This window comes from Mandrillus leucophaeus, unplaced genomic scaffold (assembly GCF_000951045.1).
Source record: "Mandrillus leucophaeus isolate KB7577 unplaced genomic scaffold, Mleu.le_1.0 Scaffold629, whole genome shotgun sequence".
In the NCBI taxonomy this organism is placed as follows: Eukaryota; Metazoa; Chordata; class Mammalia; order Primates; family Cercopithecidae; genus Mandrillus; species Mandrillus leucophaeus.
Window position 1 is genome coordinate 1,621,070 of NW_012106797.1, and position 26,390 is coordinate 1,647,459.

Here is a 26,390-nt window from a genome sequence, read left to right on the forward strand (position 1 = left end):
AGTAAATTTTAAGGAATGTGAACTGCTATGATTATTATGCTATTATTGTTGACAGTATACAATCACGGAAGTATTGCAAATCAATGGTGATAGTATGGACTGTTCATATGATTATATTTGTACATTAGCCCCTTTGGAATAAAAATAATAATAATAGCGGCCGGGCGCGGTGGCTCACGCCTGTAATTCCAGCACTTTGGGAGGCCGAGACGGGCGGATCACGAGGTCAGGAAATCGAGACCTCCCAGCTAACAGGGTGAAACCCCGTCTCTACTAAAAATACAAAAAAAAAAAAAAAATTAGCCAGGCGCGGTGGCGGGCGCCTGTAGTTCCAGCTACAGGGGAGGCTGAGGTAGGATAACGGCGTGAACCTGGGAGGCGGAGCTTGCAGTGAGTGGAGATCGTGCCACTGCACTCCAGCCCGGGCGACAGAGTGAGACTCCATCTCAAAAAAATAAATAAATAAAATAATAATAATAATAATAGCCGGTAGTAAATGAGTTGTTACGAGATACATAGTGCTTTACATAAACTAATGTGTTTAATCTTCACAACAACTCTAAGAGGTAGATGCAATAATCATACTCCTTTTGCAAATGAGGAAACAGAGAAACAGTATTAAGGCAAGTTCCTTAATACCTGGTAAGTATTATGGCTGGCAAGTGGCAGAACCAGGCATTGCAGATTCTATGCTCTTAGCCTCTATACTCTGCTCCCTAAGTTAGTGCCTCACCTCATACCCTGTGCCATGACAAATCTCAGATGGGTAACAGGGACAAATGTCAATAATGGATGCATTAAAATGCTACAAACATAAGAATGAATACTTAACTGCTCTTGAGGTAGGTACCACCTTTCTAAATGTAAACACAGTAGAAGAAATGAGAGAACAAAGAACAATAAATATTACTATAAACCATTTTTTAAAACTTTACCTCAAGAACCTTATAAATAAAATTAAATTCTACATAAGAAAAAATGTTTAAAAATTGTTAATAGATATGATAAAAGGTCAGTATAATTATTACATCAAAAATCTGTTATAAATCAGTAAAAGTTTAAAAATATCAAAGAGAATATAAACACCAGCATGAATGGCTCATTCTAAACAGAAGATACTAGTGGTCAATAAGCATGAAAAATATTTCTCCTCACTGGTAAGTTATAGACATAAGTGACTGTGGTTTAAGAAGACAGAAGTATATGATCATCAAACAAACAAAAATTTAAATAGCTAAGTATAAAAATCCACAAAAATATTGGAAGAAAATATAAGCAAGATAAAACATAAATGCCATAAAACGTTTCAAATTGTCTAAACCAAAATTATACTTTTTGTTTTATAATATACAGTAAATAAATTAAAAGTTAAGAGATAGATAAGCAGAAAATATTTGTCCTATATATAATACAAACAAAATTAATATCCAGATTATTTTAAAAATTCTAAAAATCAGTAAGAAAATATTACAATGGTTCCCTAAAATGGGCAAAAGACACATCAGACATTTCATAGGAAAAGGGATACCAAAGTCTGTTAAATAGGTATAAGACTGGTCTGTAACTTTCTTTTTTCTTTTCTTTTTTTTTTTTTTTTTTTTTTTTTGAGACGGAGTCGCGCTCTGTCACCCAGACTGGAGTGCAGTGGCACGATCTCAGCTCACTGCAACTTCCTACTCCCTGGTTCAAGCGATTCTCCTGCCTCAGTCTCCTGAGTAGCTGGGATTACAGGTATGTGCCCCACCACACCCAGCTAATTTTTGTATTTTTAGTAGAGATGGGGTTTCACCATGTTGGCCAGGCTGGTCTTGATCACCTGACCTTGTGATCCACACTCCTAGGCCTCCCAAAGTGCTGGGATTATAGGCGTGAGCCACCGTGCCTGGCCTCTGTAACTTTCAATAAGTAAAATGTAAATCACAACAACAATATATTATTTTTTCTCTTACATTATCAAAAATTATATAAAATATAATTATCCAGTACTGGGGATTGAGGTACTTACATATATAGTTGTTGGGTCTATGAACTGGTTCAGCTGTTTTGGGAAAACTGGAAACAGCACAAATATCTATCCCTAGGGAAATGTGAATTAAGTATGGCACATCCATACTGTAGAACACTATAATATTATGTCACAAAGAAGTTTTGTCATTTTATGTCTGCGAATTTACATGGAAAGATCCCTAAGACATATCGTTAAGTGAATAAAGTGAGTGCAACTTCAAATATTTACTCAGCAGCTACCATACACCAGCTTTTAGATGTTGTTAGGGACACATTAATTAACAAAAGAGACAAAACTCCTTGCCTTGGTGGAGTTTACAATTTTAGCACAAAACATGTACAATATTTGTCTATTCTTATTTTTTTAAATCAGTGTCTTTGTGTGTGGGTGGGTATGTACACACGTGCTTATGTGTGTATATATGTGTATATATACTCCAAAATGATAACAGTGGTGGTAGCTATGGAGGTGAGTGGGATTGGGTGGGGGTCAAGAGTATATTTATTTTACCTGCATTATTTAACTTTTTCACAGTAAAAATGTGTTCATATATTTACTGCTTAACTTGAAAATTATAGATTCAAAATTATGTACTTTAGATACAAGTAACAAATGGATACTTTGTTGGCTCCGTGGATACTTTGTGCTAAATAAGCTATACAGTGGTTAATAAAATAATCTTTGGTGAGGAACATTAACATTTTTAAAAGTTATCAAAATTCCAAGGAATTGGAATAATACAGGCATTTGCTTACTTGGAATCAAACATACCACACTTGTGAAAAAGAGAGCATCAAAGAGGATAAAAGAGACAGAGGGAGGAAAAGAGGGAAGCAGGGGGAGAGACAGAGGAGCTATGGGGCAGCTGGAGGGAGGCAGGAGGAGAGATGTCTTTGTTTCACCAGTTGTTCTTCCTCTGGTGAAACAAGACCATGCTCTACTGTCCCAAAGTTAAAACATAGCAGAAAACCTAGATTCTGCCTATTGAAGGGGTTTTTCAAAGTAATTTTGAGTAGATAAGATAATCTCTTCACTGGTTTTTATGCTCTAAGCCCTCCATTAAGATGCAACTTGGCTGTAAAAATATGGAAAGTACATCTGCTTATTTTCTGGGGAAAAAAATGTAAGTGGCATACATTAAATACTATTCCAAATAAAACTCTAGATCTCAAAGATGCAGAACAAATTAACAGGCTGTATATTTGACAAAGTGTGGTTTTCATAAACTCTAATCTCTATTTTATTATAATAAAATAATGATTATTATATTCTATAAGCTATTGACTAGCCCCTTTGGAGATATTTTTATAGAATTAAAAAATAAAATGGCAACAAATTCAAATAGCCATTATAGTTTTTTGGTTCATCAGATTAATTTATATAAACCCCAGTTCATTCTTTTCATATCTAATGGCTTTATTGTAAGAAAAATTTTAAGTGGCCGGGTGCAATGGCTCACTCACACCTGTAATCTCAGCACTTTGAGAGGCCGAGGTGGGTAGATCACCTGAGGTCAAGAGTTCGAGACCAGCCTGGCCAACATAGTGAAACCCCATCTCTACTAAACATACAAAAATTAGCCAGGTGTGATGGCACACATCTGTAATTCCAGCTGCTCAGGAGGCTGAGGCAGGAGAATTGCTTGAACCTGGGAGGTGGAGACTGCAGTGAGCATGCAGTGAGCTGAGATCACACCATTGCACTCCAGCCTGGGCAACAGAGCAAAACTGTCTCAAAAAAAAAAAAAAAAAAAGAATTAAGTAATAAAAAAAGCAAATGAATGTAAATGATGAGATTATAAATAATTGAGACTATAAAATGAGATTCTTGATGAAATTTAAAAACCATTAGAACTGTGGTTAAACATGGTGATTAAGATTTGAATGCTGGTGCTATCATTTATGATCTGTGTGACTGGGCACATTACTTGGCCTCTCCATGCCTCAGTTTTCCTATCTGTAAAACTGAGAAAATAGGGGTACCTACCTCTTAGAGTCGTTGAGAGGAATTAATGAGCTGATGTGTGTAGAACACCCAAAACCATACCTAAGTACCTAACTAGTATTATCTCATTTAATACAAAAACCTTATGAAACAGTTACTATTATTATCAGCTTATTAAGGATTAGAAACCTGAGCTACAGTAAGATTTAATTAATTTGCTCATAGTGACACAGTGACTCCACTGTGTCAGCTCTGAAGAACCATTGCACTATGTTGCTTCTCAACCTAGTATAATCAGTAGAATTATTTTTGAAAGGAAAGGGAGAGAAGGTGAAAGACATGAAATGGAAAAATAATTAAATTTCATTAATAAATGAACCACAGGGTTTTAAGGATGAGGTGTTCACCATCTTATATTCCTTTAAAAAGACAACATACACAAAAATCCTATTATCCAAATTAGGTTGTTCTGAAGACAAATAATGCTCAGCAAGTACCTGCCTTCACCTGTGATGCACCTCCTCCAGTGTCTATCCTTTCTTCTTCCAACAATAGCTCTTTCACAGGAGAGGCAGCCCATGTGTTCTGGTGAGGAGCCTCCCCTGTGCCATATGATGTGACCTAAGTCAATCAGTATACCTCATTCTCTGGCCACAGTGAATAGTTCAGAAATGAGCACACGATCCACACCAGTCCAATCAGACTGAACCTTAGAAGGTTTTCTGAAAATCCTGGGAGAAAGACTCTTATTTCTGCTGGATTCAAACTAGGAAGAAAATTCCCTGGAGACTGATGACAGTCATCTTGCAATCCTTTGGGGCAAGAACAGAACCACAGCAAAAGAGCAGAACAAAAATATGGAAAGAAAGAAACTAGTTCATAGTGACACTATTTGAGCTATGGATTAAATAATGCTGATTCTATCCCTGAAGTGTTCATTCATGTAAACTAACAAATTCCCTTTTTTTCCAGGGTCATTTGAGTTTTCTGAAATTTACATCTGAAAAAATCCTAACTGATAGAGATATCGGTACCAGGAAGTCAGGTAAGAGTTGAGGTTAAGAGTGACAGACCCTAAAAGGTGGAATTAGCTGAGTGGAGAAAGGCGAGAGGACTGGAAGGATCTCTCTTAGGCTAGGATGTTGGCAATCCTTGTTATCTATTTGTTAAAGAACTAATTAAACTCTCACCTTTTTAACATTGGACTCAAACCATGTACATACAGAGGGTGAAGAACTAGGGGACATGGCAGGAAAATTTCAGGATAGTGAGGTCCATTTATAATTTTCTGAGACCGAGACAAGTGTCTACTGAAACTAGTTTTCAGAAAGTCCTAAGGAGAGAAGAAAACCCTGTTTGGAAGGAAATGTCTTTTTCTGTTTGCAGCCTGTAATACAAAGGTGGATAATCCAGTGACCTGGAGACCTTGTAGGTTTGAGAAAGTCAAATTTCATATTCCAGTCTAAGGTTAGAACAATAGTAGGCACATGGGTGGCAAACAAAACTGATAATAAGCTTGAGACTAAGAGGTACCCTGATATCTAGATTTATGCAAGCACCTGCTCTACTTCCTGCTTAAAGAAAAAATATTTCCAGTCATACAATTGCATTCTTGGGCCAAAGGAGCATGTCAGCAATGCCTTTCTGCTAGACTCTTGAGGGCAAAGGAATGAATTATTGGTCATGTAAATGCCACATCAGTCCTCCTGGCCCCTAACATATTCCAACCAAGGAAATTTCATCCCCATTTGTCTTCAGCTACTCACACCTTTGAAGACAATGTTCCACAGATATCTTTAGTTATCACTTGTTGTGCCCCTCCCTCCAATGTCCGTTATCTCTTACTCCAATAACATCTCTGACTTTCAGGTGGCATTCTCTGTACTCTTAAACTTTCAATACAACATGCCACTCCCTGACCTTAACCTCCCACTTCATCGTTTCTTTTCCTTAATCCTAGCACAAACGTTTTCTGATTTTAGTAAAACCTCCAGTTCCCTGGCATGCCCATTTCCTTTCAATTTTCAGTCAACATCATCCTTTTTTGTTTTTGTTTTTTTTTTTTCCTGGGCACAAGCTCAGAGTATATTTTTTCTATTTTCCTTGCAGCTAGGTGAGCCCAAACCACTAAGTTCTGTTCAACGAAATGGAAATGATATGTGCCACTTATGGACTGGTTCTTAAAAACCTCCCTTGACCAGGCTTCTGTCTCTTTCCCACCTGCTGGAAAAATGAAATTTGCAGGTTCTATGCAGGAGAAAGCGGAGAAGGGAGATTTTGGAATCTCTGTAATTCCAAAACCCAGTCTGTTACTGACCATGTGAAGCCAGGTATCTCCCTGCCTCTTGATGACCTTCATTGAATTATTATAGCAGGGTGAATTAAATTTGTATTATGCTAATCTACTGAAATCCTGAGGTTGTTTGTTACCTGGTTAATCTATCCTGATTAATACATCAACTAAAGCTACTCATGTGAGATTACACAGTCCTTTACCTCAACCTGTCTCTCTTAAAAACTCTAACTCATCTTCTCTCTCGACTTTCCATGCTGCCTCCCTAGAAAAACCTCAGCTCAGAATATCAATTCATTTGTCTGTGTCCTCAGCTTTATGCCATCTTCCAACTGTAGAGCAGAAGAGCAATTTACAAGGCCAAGAGAATTCATGCTGTCACTGGACCCTCAGATAGTCCCTAACCTGCACAGGACCTTCCACAGTCCAACTATTTGACAACTTCCTTCAAGTTCCTTGAGCTCTTAGAAACATCTAACTATAGACTAATTCCCTCCTTGAAATATTCTCTCCCTTTAGCTTTTGTTCTACCACTCTCCAAGTTTTCCTACCTCTCTCATCACTTCTTAAATGCCTTTTCAGTTCCCCATTCAGTTCCAGTTCTTTCTCCATCATGCTTTAAGTCTTATATTCCTTTCTATGTTCTCGTCCTTTGGAGGAGGTCTCATGTACTCCTATGGCTTCAGCTACCATGTATTTATTGACAACAGTGAAAGTTATGTCTGTAGTGTGCCTGAGTCCTGAACCTCAAACCCCAATGATATCTCCAATAAGCACAAACATATTCAAAATTGAAATCAGCACCTTCTTTATTTTATTTTATTTTATTTTATTTTATTTTGAGACAGAGTCTTGCTCTATCGCCCAGGCTGGAGTGCAGCAGTGTGATCTCAGCTCACTGCAACCTCTGCCTCCCGGGTTCCAGTGATTCTCCTGCCTCAGCCTCCAGAGAACCTTGGATTACAGGCGCTCGCCACCATGCCTGGCTAATTTTTGTATTTTTAGTAGAGATGGGGTTTCACCATGTTGGCCAGGATGGTCTCAATCTCTTGACCTCGTGATCCACCTGCCTCAGCCTCCCAAAGTGCTGGGATTACAAGCATGAGCCACCGCGCCCGGCCCTAAATCAGCACCTTCTGCTCTCATCTCCCCTGATACCTGCTCCTCCTTCTCCTGTATTCCCTTTGTCAGTACATGCCCTTAGCCATAAGCCTAGAAGGATGACTTAACCCCCTGAGAACTCTTTATAACCCTTCCAATTCTATCCTCTGAATATATTTTGAATCTGTTCCTTCTGCTAAATACTACCAGCAACCAATGTTTTTCTCACCTGAATAAAAGCATCCTCACCAATTCCCATATCTCTAGTTTGTCTCCTTCAATCTATTCCATTACAGACCTTTCTAATATAAAAATCAGTTGAGTTCCCTTCCCTATTGGAAATCCTTCCATGACTCTCCAAAGAGTTCTCTGTCTCTTCTGGACTTAAACACTTTTATCCAACTTCCCACAGGACGTTTTTACTTCAAATTCCCACGGTGATTCATACTCAGAAAGCTGCCTTTCCTGACTTTGGATACCAATCTGCCCTTTTCGCTATGCTCTTTTCTCCGTGAAGAGCAGCACTATCTTACTTGTACCAAAATCATAAATCTTGATGGCATTGAAGACAACCTCCAGCCTTCTCTCCAACATCCCATTCATCACAGATTTTTTGGATTCTTCCTACTTAACTCTTGAATTCATCAGCTTTTCCTCAAATTCAGTACAAACACCCAAGCCCGGATCACCACAATTTTTCATCCACATCAGCCTTCTAACTAATCTCCTTTTTCCAGTCTTGTCTCGCCTTCGAAGCCTTTCTCTACAAATGTTAATATGATTGTGCTTAAAATCTTACTATAATTCTATACTGCTTTAAGCAACACAAAAAATAGCTTTAATGGGGTTTACGTCCTAATGAAGGAAGACAAAAAATAATAGATAAATAAATAAGATTGTTTCGAATAATAAAATGTAATCGATAGTGAAAGACATGGGGAAGGGAGGGTGACTTTAAATCTGGTGACCAAGGCTGGTCTCTTGAAGAAGTGATGTTTCAGTAAGACCCGAAGGGTCAAAAGTAACTAGCCTTGGAAAAGGAAGTGGACTTCAGTTTGCTTACTTACCATCATCCTCGGTGGGCTGTGGGCTTCCTGAGGGTGAGGCCCGCGACTGATGTATCATCATGCTTCTCTAAACACCCACCACAGATTTGGGCACAGATAGGTTTTGAATACATGAGTGGAAGGATGAATGAAAGTTAAATTTAAAATTTTGAGCAGTCCAGCTTTCGGTAAATTATGTGCTCACATTTTTTTGTACATTTGCTGACATTGACTCGTGAAACCATTAAAATTTCTAGGCAGACATAAACAAATTGAATTTAGACTTTAAAGGGGAGTTTTGTCTTTTTCGAATCCTTCTAAAATATTTCAGAACAGATGCTGCACAACAATCTCCTACAACCAGGAGCCCTAAGAGGACAGCAGCATGGATGAATCACTTCCTAGGACGCTGCAGAGTGTTTCAGCCCTACCAACCATAAAAGCCAGCATCAGTCGGAAGGCTGGGCCCCAAAACTCCCTAGAGTTGAGCCTCTTAATAGGCAAAACTGTTTTCATATAAACCCCAATCAATATCATCTGCTGAGATTCATAAAGAAAAAATTTCAAGTCATTATGGTTTATTTCTGTTAAGTAGAAACTACTAAGGATCCTTTAAATATATTGTATCATGTATATATTACTGGATTTGATTCTGGAAAATAATATATTCTAGTTCATAATCCCTTGCTTGCAAATTACATTTTTTTTTTCTTAGCAAATTTGGCAGCAAAAGCTGATCTGATGTGAGAGGATTTATCTCTTATTTAAAAGTTTACTTGGTGTGACTATTCCTTTGTTTCACTGCAGAAATAGAATATGTTTCATTATAGGATGCTGTCTCTAACTCCACAAAATGTAGGGTGATATATGATATAGTTAATAAACTCCAAAAAATTCTGACCTTCAAGGCATGCTTTGCCCCAGAAGTTCTGGATAAGGAATCTATATTCCATGATAACACTGACCCAATTCTATTATCTTGAGATGTAATACTTCTATAATGTGTGAGCTTTGAAGTAGCCAGCAAAAGTAAAGTCACAGAAACACAATTAGCATGATTTGAGTATTTGGAAGTAATATAACTGAAAGCTGTTCCAAATTTCCTCTGATTTAAAGTATGCATATATGCCATTATACTATTGCTTTTCCTATATGTACATACTTCTATGAGCTAAGCGATACTTCTGACTATGAGGAAACTTTTATAGGTAAACCCTTTATATCATATCCAACCACAATCTGGGCACTGCAGGCATCAGAACAATTTCCAAAGCTTCTAATTTTCCCAAGTGTTTTATTGTTCTCATTTTATAAATTTTATAATTTTCTTGTACTTAAACTTTTTCTCCCAAGAGTTTGAAGAAACAGCACCTAACCTCCGGGAGAAATGTTTCTATTCTTTACAGGGCACATATCTGGTACCGGGCTGCAAACTTCATTAAGTATATAATTTCTGAATCCCACCGTCATCCCAAGAGATATTTTCTATTCCTCCCATCACATGGCTGAGCAAACTCAGGCACAATTTGTCCTAGGCCACATGGCTCCTAAGTGACAGAACAGAATTTGAACCCAGGAATGTCTAGGTCCAAAACCCGTGTCTTCCCAAAATATCATGGGGCGAATAATTGACCTGTGCTCCAATCTCATTCTCAAATTGTGCAGAGTTGGAAGAATAAGCCTGCTTTATTCATGGTAGAAATTAGAGTTTAATTTTTTTTTCTAAATGCCTATGACAATGTCCATAAAAGAAGATACAGTATCTGGTTTTCAAAGATTTAACTCTATAGCCATATAAAATGTCCATCAACATAACTTTGTTTTTCTGTTTTTTTAAAATAAATGCAAGTAATTGGAATTGGGTAGGCTTATCAACAAACACAGCAAAATCAGATATTCAATATTTACCCACCTTTTAGAAGTATCATCTACATTTATTGGAAATATTTTCATACAAGGGGAAGAGAAAGGCTTACACCTCATAACAACATAGCATAAAAGGACAGAGATGAAGATCATTAATGATTTTAATTATTTTAAGGCCCATTAAAATTAGAGAAATATCAAAGCACCCACAGTGTTAAGGGTTTATTATTATAGCATTTTAGAGTTTACTAGTTCATACCTTTCAATCACAGCAAGTTATTAGCAGTGAAGGGATGAACCCCCTTAAGAGGATTTTTATTTCAATGATAGGGTGTTATGGACAAGACAACCTAAGTTTTAAAAAAAATTAGTAGCAAGCGCTAGTTGAGTTAATCAGTTAAAGACAAACTGTGCCCTTGGGAAGCTAAATGAAAAAGCAACAGTAAAGCTTACAGAACTTAGCTCGTACAATTTGCCTTGAAGGCGGAAGATTGGTTCCCTGAAATAGCAAAGAATTATATGCTTTAGTTCAGAAAAAAAGTTTTTAAAATAAAGTCTGTTATTACCTCTTCTCCTTTCAAAACAATGAGAAAAAAATCTAGAGCAGAGGTTTCAATTTGTTCAATAATTGTACCTCTGAACGTTTTTTAAAAACTATAACACCATCATTGTTTTGACTTGAAAAGAAATAACAATGCAAATACTCATTATCACATAAAACATAAAAGACACAGCAAACTGTCGAGTTAATACAATCTCTGCAAAGCGCTATTAGTCAGAGACAGCTGGTCAGCCCAAAACACAAAAACTCAAAAGATCACATCTTCTTAGGAATTAACATCTTCATTAACCAACAAGAATTTAGTGTGGCAGAGATTAAATCCAACAACTGCCTTCTTCATGAGCTGTCCCTTCACTGATACCAAGCTGTGCAAATGTGTGAACTAGTTAGCAATCCCAGAAAGCTCATGCAACTACTCACCATATTTTAACCTTCAACTGACTCACAAACTCCATGTTAAATTAAACTTAGGGGTAATGTAAGCAAGCAAAATAGGACACGAGGAGTCAAATTTGAAATGCAGAGCAAGTAGCAGAAAAGTTATTTAAAATAAATCAATGTGGTTAACTGCATAAAATAGCCAAAAAGAAATGCAATTCGCTCCAAAAATTTTTTAAAGCAAAAACAAATCAAAATGAAAAGCTGCATTTCAAGCAAAATTGGCACGTGATTAATTTGCATTAAAAAAATAGTCAATCAAGCGATTTAGTTCAAATTCTTTGGGACATGCATAGACTGATGCTCTTATGCAATTCCTACCTGATTTCCAATTGTGGTTTTCTTGTGAACCTGACTGCTCCTCTGCTGAGCACTGAGAAAAGCAAAGGAAAGCAGCACTGAAGAGACACATACAATTTTTTCCTGAACAAGTAACAAATACTAAAATATATACAGGCTTTAAAAAAAAAAATCAATGGAGGCAGACGTAATACCAAAATTCCAGGTCAGTTTAATTCTGGAAGCAAAACCAACTCAATGGGACTCCTAATAGCACATAACTCCTAATAGCACATAAACCAAAAATATAATAACACCATTGAAAGACAAGCTGCATTGCAGCACTAATAACATATGAGTTGACATATTTGCAATGTCCCACAGGTAGAGAGAAGAGTTGTAATGGAAATTAAGTTAATGCTTATTGAGTATATACCATGTTCTAAGTGCCTTATAGATATTAATCATTTTTATTCTCACTGCAACCCCATGAAGTAGTTACGATTCTTCTTCTTGTTTTATAGATGAGGAGAGAAGCTAAGTGACTTTCCCAAAGTCACTCAGCTAATAAGCGGTAGTACCCAAGTAGTATGGCTCCACATCACAAACTCTTTGTGATATTATCCAGTCTCACTGCTTTGAATTCCAAGATATTCTGACAACTCCTTTAATGCATCTCTCGTTTGAATCTGCCATGTAGATCCAAACATGTATGAGTCCCAACTCTGGACTTATTCATGTTTTTAACAACTTAACATCGTCTCTTGGGTATTTAATGGGCATATCATTCTTAATATTTCAAAACTGAACTCCTGAAATCCCCCCTAAAATCTGTTTCACCCGCAGTCTTCCTTCCTCCTCTTAACTAGTGGCAATTCTATACCATACGTCCAGGAGCTTAGGCCAAAATCTTTATCTCCTCTTTCTCTCACAACCCATATCCGGCCATCAGAAAATGCTGTCGACTACTTTCTTACAATACATTTAACATTTAGCCATCTTTTCATCACTTCCATTGGTCCCTCCTTGGTCCAAGACACTGCCATCCCTCATCTAGATTACTGTAATCATTTACTGTCTGGTCTCTGCTGCCACACTTGTCTCCCTGAAATCTATTCTTAACAGACACCAGAGTGATACTTGTAGAAGGACTGTGTCACTCTTCTGCTCGAAACCCTGTGCTGCATCAACACCATTCCACAAATGGTAAAGGCCAAAGTCCATACAAGGGTCTACAAGGCCCTACTCAAGCAATCCCCACCACTGGCTCTTTGACTCGTCTCCTCCCACCCTTCACCTCGTTCCCTGAAGAGTTCCAGCCACACTGGCACCGGCTCTTTTTCAAACCCATCCACTACACTCCCATTTAGAGCCTTCAGGAAAGCTAGCTCCCTAGAATTTGCTTCCCCCTTTCATCTGCATGGTTCCCAACATCTCCTTCAAGTCTTCATTCAAATCCATCTTTTCAGTAAGGACTACTCTGACCACCCTATTTATAACCCCATCCCTCCCTGCCTCCAAGACTGTCATCCCCTTTACCCTGTTTGATTTTTCTGTCTGGCATTTCTCACTTTCCAACACACTACACGGTGTATTTATTTATTTATTTTGAGATGGGGTCTCGCTCTGTCGCCCAGGCTGGAGTGCAGTGGCGCGATCTCAGCTCACTGTAAGCTCCGCCTCCCGGGTTCACGCCATTCTCCTGCCTCAGCTTCCAGAGTAGCTGGGACTACAGGGGTCCGCCACCTCGCCTGGCTAATTTTTTTGCATTTTTAGTAGAGACGGGGGTTTCACCGAGTTAGCCGGGATGGTCTCAGTACACTACACGGTGTATTTATTTTTTGTGTTTCTCTGCCCCTTTCCATTAGATTGTAAGCTCCTCATGAGCAGGCGTTTGTGTCTGTTTTGTTCACTGCTATATCCCCAGGGCCTAGAAAGGACATAGCACAGGGTTGGTTTCATGAAATATCTGTTGGATGAAAAGTCCAATGAGGTTGATGCCATTATAACCCTCATTTTAGACATAAGCACAGAGAGAAGAGTTGTAATGCAAATTAAGTTAATGCTTAATTTACAGGACTCCAACAACTTAACAAGAGAGCCCACACATTTCATCACTAGGTTACTCTATCCCTCAAAAGGACAAAGGCTTTCTTTTGGTGGATCCATGAATAAACATCTATCAATATAAGAAACACAACTCATTTTGGTTATTCTGGGAAGATCAGCAATACTCAGTATTCTTAACAGGTTGTTTAATAGTTTGTGGAAGCTGTTTTGGAGATCAATGAAATAGTGTAAAATAAAGAAAAGGGAGACCAAAGCCTCAGTCAACTGTTTAAAGTGATGGGATGTTGTGCTGCAGTAACAAGTTAGAAATCAACACCACACTTGGAACAGCTGATCCAAATAAGTTTTTAATAAACTCCTCTGATACATTTAAGTTGCTTTCCTTCACTCAACCTAATGAAGAAACACTGCATTCAACTGAAGGTGGGCAGGGGGTGGGTGGTGAAAGTCCACACTGTATTTGGTTGCTAAAAATATTTTGTGTATGTATTTTTTTCCAATTTTAAATTTGCTAATTTCAACTTCTTCCTTTTTTTTTTTTTCTAGCTTTCTGTTAAATGGTTAATCCTCTTAATTACCATGAAATTATTTCCTCTTTAACCATTTATCTGAACAATCTAAATTTACATTATTCAGGTCTTGTAGGTGAGGCTGTGAAAGAGGTGACCAGGATCCAGTGTGCCCACACCGCCCTCTGGCCGCCCTCATGCCCTGGCACACAGAGCATCTTGAGTAGCACTCTCCTAAGTGCTTCGGATCTCCTCCTTACTTTCTTTTTCCACATTAAATGTCACTTTTCCAGCACCCTCCAGGATTCCTGCTCTTCCAGGAATGCATGGGAAAACTACTACTATAATGAGATCATGACACCTTCATAGGTTATGTTTATCTCTTCCAAGCACCATAATTGTGTTTAAGGAGTAATGTTTTCACTAAAGCACTGACTAGTGGTGAAAACTTCCAAACTGTGATAGACCCACAGGTGCTTACTTTGAACAAATTATTGGGGACCCTAAAATTATGTATCAGTCACCTTCAAATCACTTAAGGGAAAAGAAGTTGAACATAAAGCAAAAGCCACAAAGATCGTTAATGACTCCTTTGCTACCTTAGGTGAAAAGTCTGATCAAAATGGACTTCAGTCACTTGGCCATAAAATGTGTATATATGTGTTACAAGGGAGGCAGACAGAAACAGAGACAGAGAGAAGGGCTAGGGTACTAAACAAGCTGTTTCTTAAGTTCCTTTTAGGTCCAATATTCCTTGAGATGCAAAATTACTCTCAGAAGCTTATAAGCTACACTAGACAAAGACAATGTCCATTGACAGTTTCCATCTGTGAAATAATGCATATTTAGGATCTACCACTTGTAAGAATATGCCAAAGGAAAGGTAGATTTACTTTATAAGCCAATCTCAAATATTAGAGTTAGAAAAAACATGAAGTTGCCTCTATTTTCCACCTAAAGAATAATCTTTTTGCAGCAATTGGCCCCATAAACTTAAACATTCTGTTGTTAATGATGTATTTAGCTACTTGAAGTCACTTCAAAAGCAATGAAATAAAAAAAAATAAGCTGCCTGCTTAGAATACATTCTTTCTCATAATTCTTCTGTTTATTAATTGAACTGAGAGTATTTTAAAACATTTATTTAAAAATATGTTCCTGAAAAAACCTGTAAGGACTTGCAAATTAACTTGAGCCCTTGGACATGTTCTTGGATATAGTTACTTGACCAATTAACTCTGAAATATTATAAAACATACCTATGTATAGTGTTTTAGTTCAACATAAATCAAAAACTGTAGGGCATGAACTCTGTAGCAGATAAAAATATAAATAAGGTATGGTTCTTGTAATCAAAAGCCTACAATTTGTCTGGTACAAGTAATGATATGCATATACAGAACAAGAATAACAAATAAAAAATAAAATCTATATTAATAAATATATGAGGATGTAATAGAAAGCAAAAAAGTGCTTCTGTTTTAAATGTGGGATATAATTACCCATATCTTCTTATATGTGTGTGTGTGCACGTACCTTTGTTGTTGATCATATAAATTCCTACTACACACAAGTCACTGTGGAAAGCCTTGCCAGAACACTAAAACATAGAACCAAATTTGTGTGTGCTGAGACATAATGATTCTAAAAGTATATAACAAGAAGTTTAAACTTTTATAAAAATAAAAGTACATTAGAAGACAATCAGAGAACCCCTAATGTTATCTCTTGGCTCAAAACTTTTTTGCACAGTCTCTTCTATCCTTGTCTATGATGTGTGACCATGTAACAAATAAATCCTATACCAAAGTAATTTCTCTGAATGTTAAGGGACAAGAAATATAATTTCAGATGATATGATCTGAAATGTTTGCAGCAAACTTGAAAAGAAGATAAACTTTAATAAAGGAAGACAAATGACTACGTTCCAAGAGAAGAGACTGGTGTTAGCAAAGCCAGGAGGTAGAAAGATGAGGCATATAGGGAAGTTGTGGAGAGTAAAACTATTATGGTAGAATTATCCAATCATAGACTGGGGTTTGTAAGTGACCTTAAAAGCCATCTAGTACAATAATTGTATGTTGGGGCCAATTATGGAGAATTTGGCTGTTACTCTGAAGGCAGAAGAAAACATTCAATGTTTCTGTGCCAGCAAATGACAAGATCGGGGTGATGTTTTAGTACAAATTAGTTCCCTGAAATGCATAATATTGACTCAAGCAGAGAAGATAGGAAGCAGCCAGCCCAGACCCCTCTCTCTGACTATTGGAGTCCTGTCCAGTCTTAAAAGTCCAATCAACTTTCATGTCTGAATTATGCCTTTTTAGAAACCTCCAGTTATCTCTCCTTTTGATGCACTCTCAAAACCTTGATCTGTGCCTGTATTTTATAAACAAGATTGTGTTATAGTTGGGTCTCCAACAATTCCTGCTCCTTGAGAGCCAAGAGCATTAATCTTGGTATTTCTACCTCTCTCACCACTAACATTACCTAGCAGAGGGTTTATGGTAGTATCTTAAGAAATATTTATGGAATTCTCTTTTGACGCCAGGGTTATTTACAACCAGACTATCAATGTTCATCTGTACTAGGAAACCTAAATAATTTGAAGAAGCATATCATAAGCGTGTGTTAAAGCAAAAGTATGGTACAGTTAGGGATCCCAAAGTGGCCAGACTGGCTGCAGCATGGAGTTAGGGAGTAGAGTATAAAGGAATAGTGACAATAGAACAGGCTTAAGAGGTAAGCAGGATACAGATTATAGAGAGCCTTGGAAATTACATTACTAAGTTTAGACTTTATTCTGAAAGTAACAAAGAATCTCAGAAGGAATGAGAAAGAGCATGACAGGGGACAGAGAGAATGTTGTAGTAATCCAGGTAAGAGAGGACTAACTTTAGTAGCAGCAATGATGATAGAAAGAAATAGATGAATTTTAAAAATATTATGAAGATAGAATCACATGAACTTGGTAAAGATGGATGGAGACAAAGATATGAGGGGAACAAGGAGCAAAGAATAGGACTGGGAGGTGCCATCCACAGAAAGTGGGAACAACATAGAAGTTATAAACTATAAGAGCAGATGAGGAGTTTAGTTTGGGACTAGAAGGTTGAGGCTTCTCTAGGATATATAAGTAGAGATGTCCAGTAGACATCTGAATATGGTACATAGTACAGTGAAAAGTCGTGAAATGAAGATCTAGATTTGGAGTCATCAGATAAAGTTGGCAACTAAAACTATTGGAGTGGGTAAGATCCATTAGGAAAGATGCAGTGAGTGAGAAAAGAAGGGGGTCTAGGGTGGAAATTGATTAAAGAACAGTTCTTAAGCCATGATCAGAAGATGAAGAGCTCCTAAAGACTGAGAAGTGGCTAGAGTGAAAAGAGGAAAACCAGGAGAGAGTGGGAGGTTATTGAAGCAAAGGAACAGATCTCTTCAACAAGGAGTGATTAACTGTGGTGTCAAATGAAAGGCTCAGAATTGTCCATTGGATTAACTGTTTTATCCTGGACAAAAACAGTCTCAGTGGAGAGGTGCGGTAGAAACTAGATTGCAGTGGACCGAAAAGTGAAAGGAAGATGAAAAAGAAGAATGGAGCACAGACTAAGGCCACTCAAAGAGGAAATGGAGAGTCCCTTTGAGATGTAGATTCCATGGCAAATGTCAGAGTATACCTCTACCTCTACCTCTACCCGCATTTCAACTGCTCAACAGCCACATACAGGTAGTAGCTTCTGTATTAAACAGCACAGATTATACAATAGTTCCATCATCTCAGAAACTTCTATTGTGCAACAGTGCTACAGAGTAGAAAAGTTCTTTTAGACTTGTTTAGCAGCAATTAAGAGGCCTCCTTGCTTTTTCTCTTAGTCACCACTAAGCTGTCAACAAAGTAGGACCCACAGTGAAGTTCCCAGAGCCAGCAGCCAGTCACTATACTGTAGGGCTTTACCGTCCATTGCAGTAGCTGGTGGCCAGATTAAAACTTTAATTAGAATGAATTATATTAAAAATTTATTTCCTTCATTGCACTACCCACATTTCAACTGCTCAATAGCTACATACAGCTAGTGGCTTCTGTATTGAATAGCACAGATTATACAATAGTTCCATCATCTCAGAAAGTTCTATTGTGCGATGATGCTATAGAGTAAAGCTCTTTTAGACTATTCTTTTATATTATGCAAGAAAGATTATGAACACTTCACAAGAGTCCCAAGAGTGTAACTTATCACAGGTTACACTGTGATAGTCCAGGTTCCATCCAATCAGACTGAAGCCAAAGGGAGAAGAAACAATGTTGTTTCTGAAAGTTTCTAAAAAGGCATAATTCAGACATGATCCTCCTCCAGGATCTTTAGTGAAGTCTCAGGCTAATTATTATGCAAGAAAATCTTACAGAACTTGGGAGCCTGTAAAAGAAGAATCACTTACCTCCTAACATTCATGTTAAGGATGAAGATGAAGTTTAAAATAACATATCTGAGGATGAAAGAGAAAACTGGAAGTCCACTTATTTTTAAAATGGTGCTTGGAACATTGGAATTTATAACTTATTTGAACAGGAGATATGAATGATGTCCTTTCAAGTTGCTCAATCCTGTATTTCTACTTGACAACAATTTCAGTAAGCAAGCAAGCATTTAATTCCTAAATTTGCATATAAGTCAAAAAAAGGATCTTTTTATACTCCAATACCTAAGTTTTGATTCCACAAGAGTGAGAACATTCTCATATAAGATTAGGAACTAGAAATAGTATTATAATAGAATATAATTATGCATTAGGGAAAAATAAACTAAGAATGTAAAGGAAAAGACTAAGATTGCCCTGGAATTTAGTGGCAAGGTTCAAATGCACTGCCTTTAGTAAAACGGCAACAGAGGAATTCCAGAGGATCAGGAAAAAGATATAACGAATCTCACAACCCATAGAATTTTCATGGTGCTCAAATAACAAGAACAGAAATCTGCACACTGTATCATTTCAACTGTGAGAAAACAGGTGTTGAGACCTACTGAGCAGATTGAAAAACAAACAGACCTTGGTCTGCTGCTTGTGGTGTATAGAGATATTACTCTAATGGCACATATCTATAGTCCCTCTTTCTCTTTAACCATTGGACTGCATAAATCCTAGTAACTCAGAAAGCAAATTGTGTCATGGAACAAATGAAGAAGAGCAGAGGAGTTTGAAATTTCACTTCCCAAAGCATTCCACTAACAAGCTTGCCTTTTTGTTCAAATGAGGATTACTGAGGACGAGGGGAAGTGAATGAAGGAATAATCGGGCCAGTTCTTATTTTCTTAAATAGCAAAAACTAGCTATATAATGTAAAAATATATGTAACTTAGGGTTTTTTTTTTTTAAAGAAGAGAATGACAAATTAAAACCCTTACGTCAGAAGAAAAATTGACGTTTTATTCTGAAATGCTTAACTTTCAGACTCAGAAACTATATTATAGTTGAAAGAGCATTTAGAAGCCAGGAAATTCCAAGGCAAGCCTAGAGCAGTGCTTATTTGGACACATTACACATGGTACATATTTTACAGGCCATGTCTAACAAATAACTAGAAGATGGAAAAAAAAGTGTCACATATTAAACGTGGCAATATAAATTCTATAACAGAAAGAAGAATTTTGAGATGTCCTGAATGCTACTCTGAAACAAAATATTTTATTAATCCAATTTTAGCAATCCATTTTCATTTTTTAAAAAATTAGAACAAAAAGTCATCCCAGTTGAAAAAAATTACATGTGTAAAGTACTATGTACATCACCATCCTATAAATCTGGGAGGCAGTTCCTTCTTTCTTGGCAACTCTCTAAAAATCTCATGAAACAAATGCTTGTTTTCTTCAACCCCAGACCTTAATTTTCTGTCTTTGGAACTTAAAAATACTTACATAATTGTCTTCAAATATGGCTTGACTTTTCTTCCTTGATGGAAACAGCATTCTTGCCAACTTTAAAATTTATAGCTACAGCCATATTTTCTTAATTTTTAAAAGCACAAAAAATACCACAACTCCTCAAAGTGATTTTGAAATGAACATTTCTTCATCTTCATAATCACCCCATGTCACCCCATGTCAATTCCAAGTCGACATACAAATGGAAAAGACATTTATCTCTGAGTCTCAGAGCAAAATATCACATTTAGAGATAATGATATTAGCAACTAAAAAACATTCCAGTGACAATCATACTTAAGTCACTATAACTTAATCACAAAGTAAAATGCTACATCTAGTAATCAAATGTGAGTGTATATGTGTGTGTGTGCATGCGTGCATGTGTGTTGAGAGAGAGTGAGAGACAGGGAGGATCTCTCACTTTTATAGACTACACCACAGTTTTTTTTTTAAAGGATTTCCACATAACTTCATTAATTTGATCTTCTGACAATCCTGAAAGGTATACAAGACAAGGATTATTATTCCATTTGATACATCAGTAAACAGATAGAGAAAGGCTAAGTGCCTTGCCAAAACCCAAAGCTCATCAGTGGCATATCCTGGAAAAATAACCTGGATTTTGACTCCCAGATTCGTCCTTTAAAGAAGGTTTAAGTGTGCAATTTAAATTAGATGACAAATGTGTAGAATTGCTGGATTTCTAAAGCAGTTTTAACTATGCTTCTTTTTTCTCCCCAATATCATAAAGATTCATAGTCTATCTTACTGCTGGAAAAATAGGACCAGACACCTGGATTACAGAGAGTCTACATCAAAAGATTTTGTCTGGAAGTCTTAAATTTGAAAAGTCACATGCCCTTGAAAACCTATAAATCAATATAATCAATATAAAACTGTAGTTCAACAGCTTCTAAGACAGCAAATATGGAAATTTATTGGAAAAGAAACTCTAGCTCATTTGTCATAGAAAAAAAAGTTTCAAGAAGATTATAAAGGTGAAATTTAAATTGAAGCATGGGTTATATAATATGTTTAAACTTGAATTTTCTAAATGGATTATGACTTTTTCTACATTTTCCCCCTCTAATTGTGGTGCCACAACAAGGAAGCATCCTTTTCACTCTTAAGTTATTGTGTCAATTTTACGTCAGTATCTGCTACATTTTTGTAAGAACCTAACTGGCATTTGTAATCCATGAAAATCAACATTAAAGGCATAATTCCTGTTATTTTAAATGTCTCAAGGATTTGTTTGTCTTTTAAACTCCTCAGAGAAGCAGTGAGGAAAATGAAGAATGTGTCAGTTTAAATTTTTACATGTGTGTCTCTATGTTTTTCAATTATTAGGCAAGCTCCTATAAGGCAAAAAGTTCTTTTCTTTTTCTACATTCCGCCCCCCACCCACCGTAGAAACTAGAGTAGAGCTTGGTACAGGCTCCCTAGAGTTCATTGACTGTGGAGGAAACCTGGAAAAAATTCTCAGATCCCCTTTCCAGACCGAGGGATAAGGATGCACGTTACAGTCTAGGTGAATCTGCAGAAGGAAGTGAACAGAGCACATGGTGAGAGTCATGGGGCTAAAAGAGAGGGGGGCAAGTCTGTGCAAAATTCTGGTGCAGCAAATACCTATCAAGAAGTGGGTGTGGGCAGGGTGGCTGCAAAGACAACTAGACTAGGGCACATATTTATGGTTGGGTTCTAACAATATTACACATATGCCACAGACAGAAAATGGTGGAATAAATCTTATCTACCATTCACTAGTAATAGCCATTGGATGCAAACTATATTTACACAATTGGCTAGGACATCACAACTACAGCCAAGTTTAGGATGAGATAATTTTCTGTTGGACAATTGGGCCTGTTCTCCCTAAAACATGCCTATAAATTCCTCAGGCCACTGTTTTGTTTAGGTCACAGGGTCTGCATATTCATTTCTTCTAAGTCAGAACGTAATAAAACAAATTAATTTGACATTCTGCCTTTTTTTTTATCTGTCTCTGTTCTTGAATACTCAGTTTAAGTAAAAGTACATAGGCTCTTTTGTTTTACATTTTACATAAAATAAGCTATATTTTATACACAAAGTTGGAACCACTTAAATGCAAAAATATATTTTAGAGGTAGTATCAAGGTTATTTAAATCAAATGAAAATGAGTTTCACTAATGGGCAGGAAAAGATAGTGCATTCAAGGTCTTAAAAATGTCACACAGTGAATAGCCAGTCCTGAGTAACTAACCATAATGTTTGCATGATAATGTATTTGAAAAACGGCAATATTTGTATACACACTTTATAGAAAATAAAATGTTCATCCCAACAGATTACATCTAATTTCACAAAGGAAAGTTTAAAAAAAAAAAAAACAGGCCTCTAGATTCTGACTTAGAAAAGTTGAAATAGCTTGCATCCTGTAAATTACACGTGCTATTTCAAATTGATGTGAAAAACTGTTCCCCTCAAAATTTTAAACATGCATTAATTACTGTTTTTCTATAGGAGGTCAAGTACAAACTGCAGAACATCATCCAAAAATGATGAGATGGTAAGTATGTAAGACATACATGACTTCATATGCTGCATAATAGAGCCAACTACTTTACTGAGAGAATAGTAAATATCCCTGCCCTACGACCATGGAGCTCAGACTTCCTAAGTAGGTAAACTGAGAGTTAATCTTGGCACAGATTGTATTCTCAAAGGTGGTGAAACTGTAGCAAAAATTCACAATGTGTGTTTGAGACAAACCAACAAGAGGAATGCATGTGACAATCAAGTGTTTCACGTACTTTGCGAAGCCAATGAAGTCTTCATGGTTGGTGTTGATGTAAGAGACTTGAATGTCAATCAATAGCAATACCTATAAGTCAAAGAGAAACACTTCAGTGAAAGCCCATCTAAAAATTATCAAACATTAAATTCAGTAATTGCCCACCAATTAATTACCTTCATATAATTTTTTTAAGGATACTTCAATTAGAATGAAATGAACCTTAACTTTTCTTTATTAGACTCATAATTTTACACTCTAAATTCATAAGTTAAAAATCTACTCTAGAAAAGTAAATCTGAGTAGCACATAAAGAGAATAGCATTATAACTTATAGGCATACACTATTTGCTACCTTAGTACAGAATCTAGAATTGTTTGATTTCTCTAAAATGTAGGCATAGTGTTCAAAAGAAGGACAAGCACAAATAAGATGTGTGGCAGGAGGGCCCATGAGGGGTGCTCCGAGCTTACTCTTCCTGTAGACATCATATATTAGCTACAAATTTGTAATTCACCTCTTGTTTTCTCTCTCCTTTTCTATCTTTAGCAGCTTAAAGAACCATCTCAAGACGCTTTACACATTTCAGGAGAAGCATTTGATCAGCTAACTCAAAAAGTCAATATACAAATAAATCATTGAATCCAAACATCAATCAGAAGCTGGGCATAGTGGTGTGTGCCTATAGTCCCAGCTACTCTGGAGGTTGAGGTGAGAGAATCACTTGAGCCCGGGAGTTCAAAGCTGCAGTGAGTCATCATCAGGCCTGTGAACAGCCACTGCATTTCAGTCAGGACAACACAGCAAGACCCCATCTCATAACAATAATAATAATAATAATAGTAGTTGGTGGTTGGTAAGATGGCTGAATAGGAACAGCTCCAGTATGCAGCTCCCAGTGAGATCAACAGAAAAGCAGGTGATTTCTGTATTTCCAACTGAGGTACATGGCTCATCTCATTGGGACTGGTTAGACAGTGGGTATAGCCCATGGAGGATGAGCTGAAGCAGGGTGGGGCACTGCCTCACCCAGGAAACTTATGGGGTCAGGGAACTCCCTCCCCTAGCCAAGGGAAGCCATGACTGACTGTGCCATGAGGAACGGTACATTCTGGCCCAGATACTACACTTTTCCCATGGTCTTCTCAATCTGCAGACCAGGAGATTCCCTTGGGTGCCTACATCACCAGGGCCTAGGGTTTTCAAGCACAAAACTGGGCAGCCATTTTGGTAGACACTGAGCTAGATGCAGAAGTTTTTTTTCCATACCCCAGTGGCACCTGGAATGCCAGCAAGATAGAACCGTTCACTCCCCTGGAAAGGGGGCTGAAGTCAAGGAGCTAAGTGGTCTAGGTCAGCGGATCCCACCCCCAAGAAGCCCAGCAAGCTAAGATCCACTGGCTTGAAATTCTCGCTGCCATCACAGCAGTCTGAAGTCAACCTGGGACGCTACAGCTTGGTGGGGGGAGGGACATCCGCCATTACTGAGGCTTGAGTAGGCGGTTTTCCCATCACAGTGTAATCAAACCTGCTGGGAAGTTTGAACTGTGCAGAGCCAACCACAGCTCAACAAAGCTGCTGCAGTCAGACTGCCTCTCTAGATTCCTCCTCTCTGAGCAGGGCATCTCTGAAAGAAAGGCAGCAGCCCCAGCCAGGGGCTTATAGATAAAACCCCCATCTTCCTGGGACAGAGCACCTGGGGGAAGGGGTGGCTGTGGGTGCAGCTTCAGCAGACTTAAATGTTCCTGCATGCCAGCCCTGAAGAGAACGTCAGATCTCCCAGCACAGCGCCCAAGCTCTGCTAAAGGACAGACTGCCTCCTCAAGTGGGTCCCTGACTTCTGTGCCTCCTGACTGGCAGACACCTCCTAGCAGGGATCAACAGACACGTCATACAGGAGACCTCCAGCTGGCATCTGGTGGGAGCCCCTCTGGGACGAAGCTTCCAGAGGAAGGAACAGGCAGCAAGTTTTGCTGTTCTGCAGCCTCTGCTGGTGATACCCAGGCAAACAGGGTCTGGAGTGGACCTCCAGCAAACTCCAACAGACCTGCAGCTGAGGGTCCTGCCTGTTAGAAGGAAAACTAACAAACAGAAAGGAATAGCATCAACATCAAAAAAAGGGTGTCCACACAGAAACCCCATCTGAAGGTTACCAACATCAAAGACCAAAGGTAGATAAATCCACAAAGATGAGGAAAAATCAGTGCAAAAAGACTGAAAATTCCAAAAACTAGAATGCCTCTTATCTTCCAAAGGATCACAACTCCTCTCCAGCAAGGAAACAAAACTGGATAAATAATGAGTATGATGAATTGACAGAAGTAGGCTTCACAAGGTGGGTAATGACAAACTCCTCTGAGTTAAAGGAGCATGTTCTAACCCAGTGCAAGGAAGCTAACAATCTTGAAAAAATATTAGAGAAATTGCTAACTAGAATAACCAGTTTAGAGAAAAACATAAATGACCTGATGGAGCTAAGAAACAGCACGAGAACTTCGTGAAGCATACACAAGTATCGATAGACAAATCAACTAAGTGGAAAAAGAATATCAGAGATTGAAGATCAACTTAATGAAATAAAGTGTGAAAACAAAATTACAGAAAAAGGAATAAAAAGGAAAGAACAAAGCCTTCAAGAAATATGGGACTATGTGAAAAGACCAAACCTACATTTGATTGGTGTACCTGAAAGTGACAGGGAGAATGGAACCAAGTTGGAAAACACTCTACAGGATATTATCCAGGAGAACTACTCCAACCTAGCAAGACAGGCCACATTCAAATTCACGAAATACAGAGAACACCACAAAGGTACTCCTCAAGAAGAGCAACCCCAAGACACATAATCATCAGATTCACCAACATTGAAATGAAGGAAAAAATGTTAAGGGCAGCAAGAGAGAAAGGCCGGGTTACCCACAAAGGGAAGCCCATCAGACTAACAGCGGAAATCTCTGCAGAAACTCTACAAGCCAGAAGAGAGGGAGAGCCAATATTCCACATTCTTAAATTTCAACCCAGAATTTCATATCCAGCCAAACTAAGCTTCATAAGTGAAGGAGAAATAAAATCCTTTACAGACTAGCAAAAGGTAGGAGATTTTGCCACTACCAGGTTTGCCTTACAAGAGCTCCTGAAGGAAGCACTAATTATAGAGAGGAAAAACCAGTACCAGCCACTGCAAAAACATACCAAATGGTGGAAAACATCAACACTATAAACACTATGAAGAAACTGCATCAACTAATGGGCAAAATAACCAGCTAGCATCATAATGACAAGATCAAATTCACACATAACAATATTAACCTTAATTGTAAATGGGCTAAATGCCCCCAATTAAAAGATACAGCCTGGCAAATTGAATAAAGAGTCAAGACCCATCAGTGTGCTGTATTCAGGAAACCCATCTCATGTGCAAAGACACACATAGGCTCAAAATAAAGGGATGAAGGAAGATTTACCAAGCAAATGGAAAGCAAAAAAAAAAAAAAAAAAAAAGCAGGGTTGCAATCCTAGTCGCTGATAAAACCTGCTTTAAACCAACAAAGACCCAGCCCAGAGCGGTGGCTCAT

At 37.8% G+C, this 26,390-nt stretch overlaps 1 protein-coding gene across 6 annotated transcripts in view; it reads right to left on the reverse strand.

Annotated features, from left to right (window-relative positions):
- DNM3 (dynamin 3) overlaps nt 1–26,390 on the reverse strand; it is a 557,709-nt gene that overhangs the window by 300,185 nt on the left and 231,134 nt on the right. For 4 of the 6 annotated variants that reach the window (XM_012000433.1, XM_012000431.1, XM_012000435.1 and 1 more), the window contains exons 12-13: nt 22,834–22,904; nt 11,580–11,631 (exon numbers count right to left, since the gene is read on the reverse strand). In XM_012000433.1, the coding sequence (XP_011855823.1) occupies nt 11,580–11,631; nt 22,834–22,904 (123 nt within the window). Of the gene's footprint in view, nt 1–10,727; nt 10,758–11,579; nt 11,632–22,833; nt 22,905–26,390 lie in introns of all 6 variants that reach the window. The other 2 variants (XM_012000434.1, XM_012000430.1) reach the window with 1 other exon arrangement.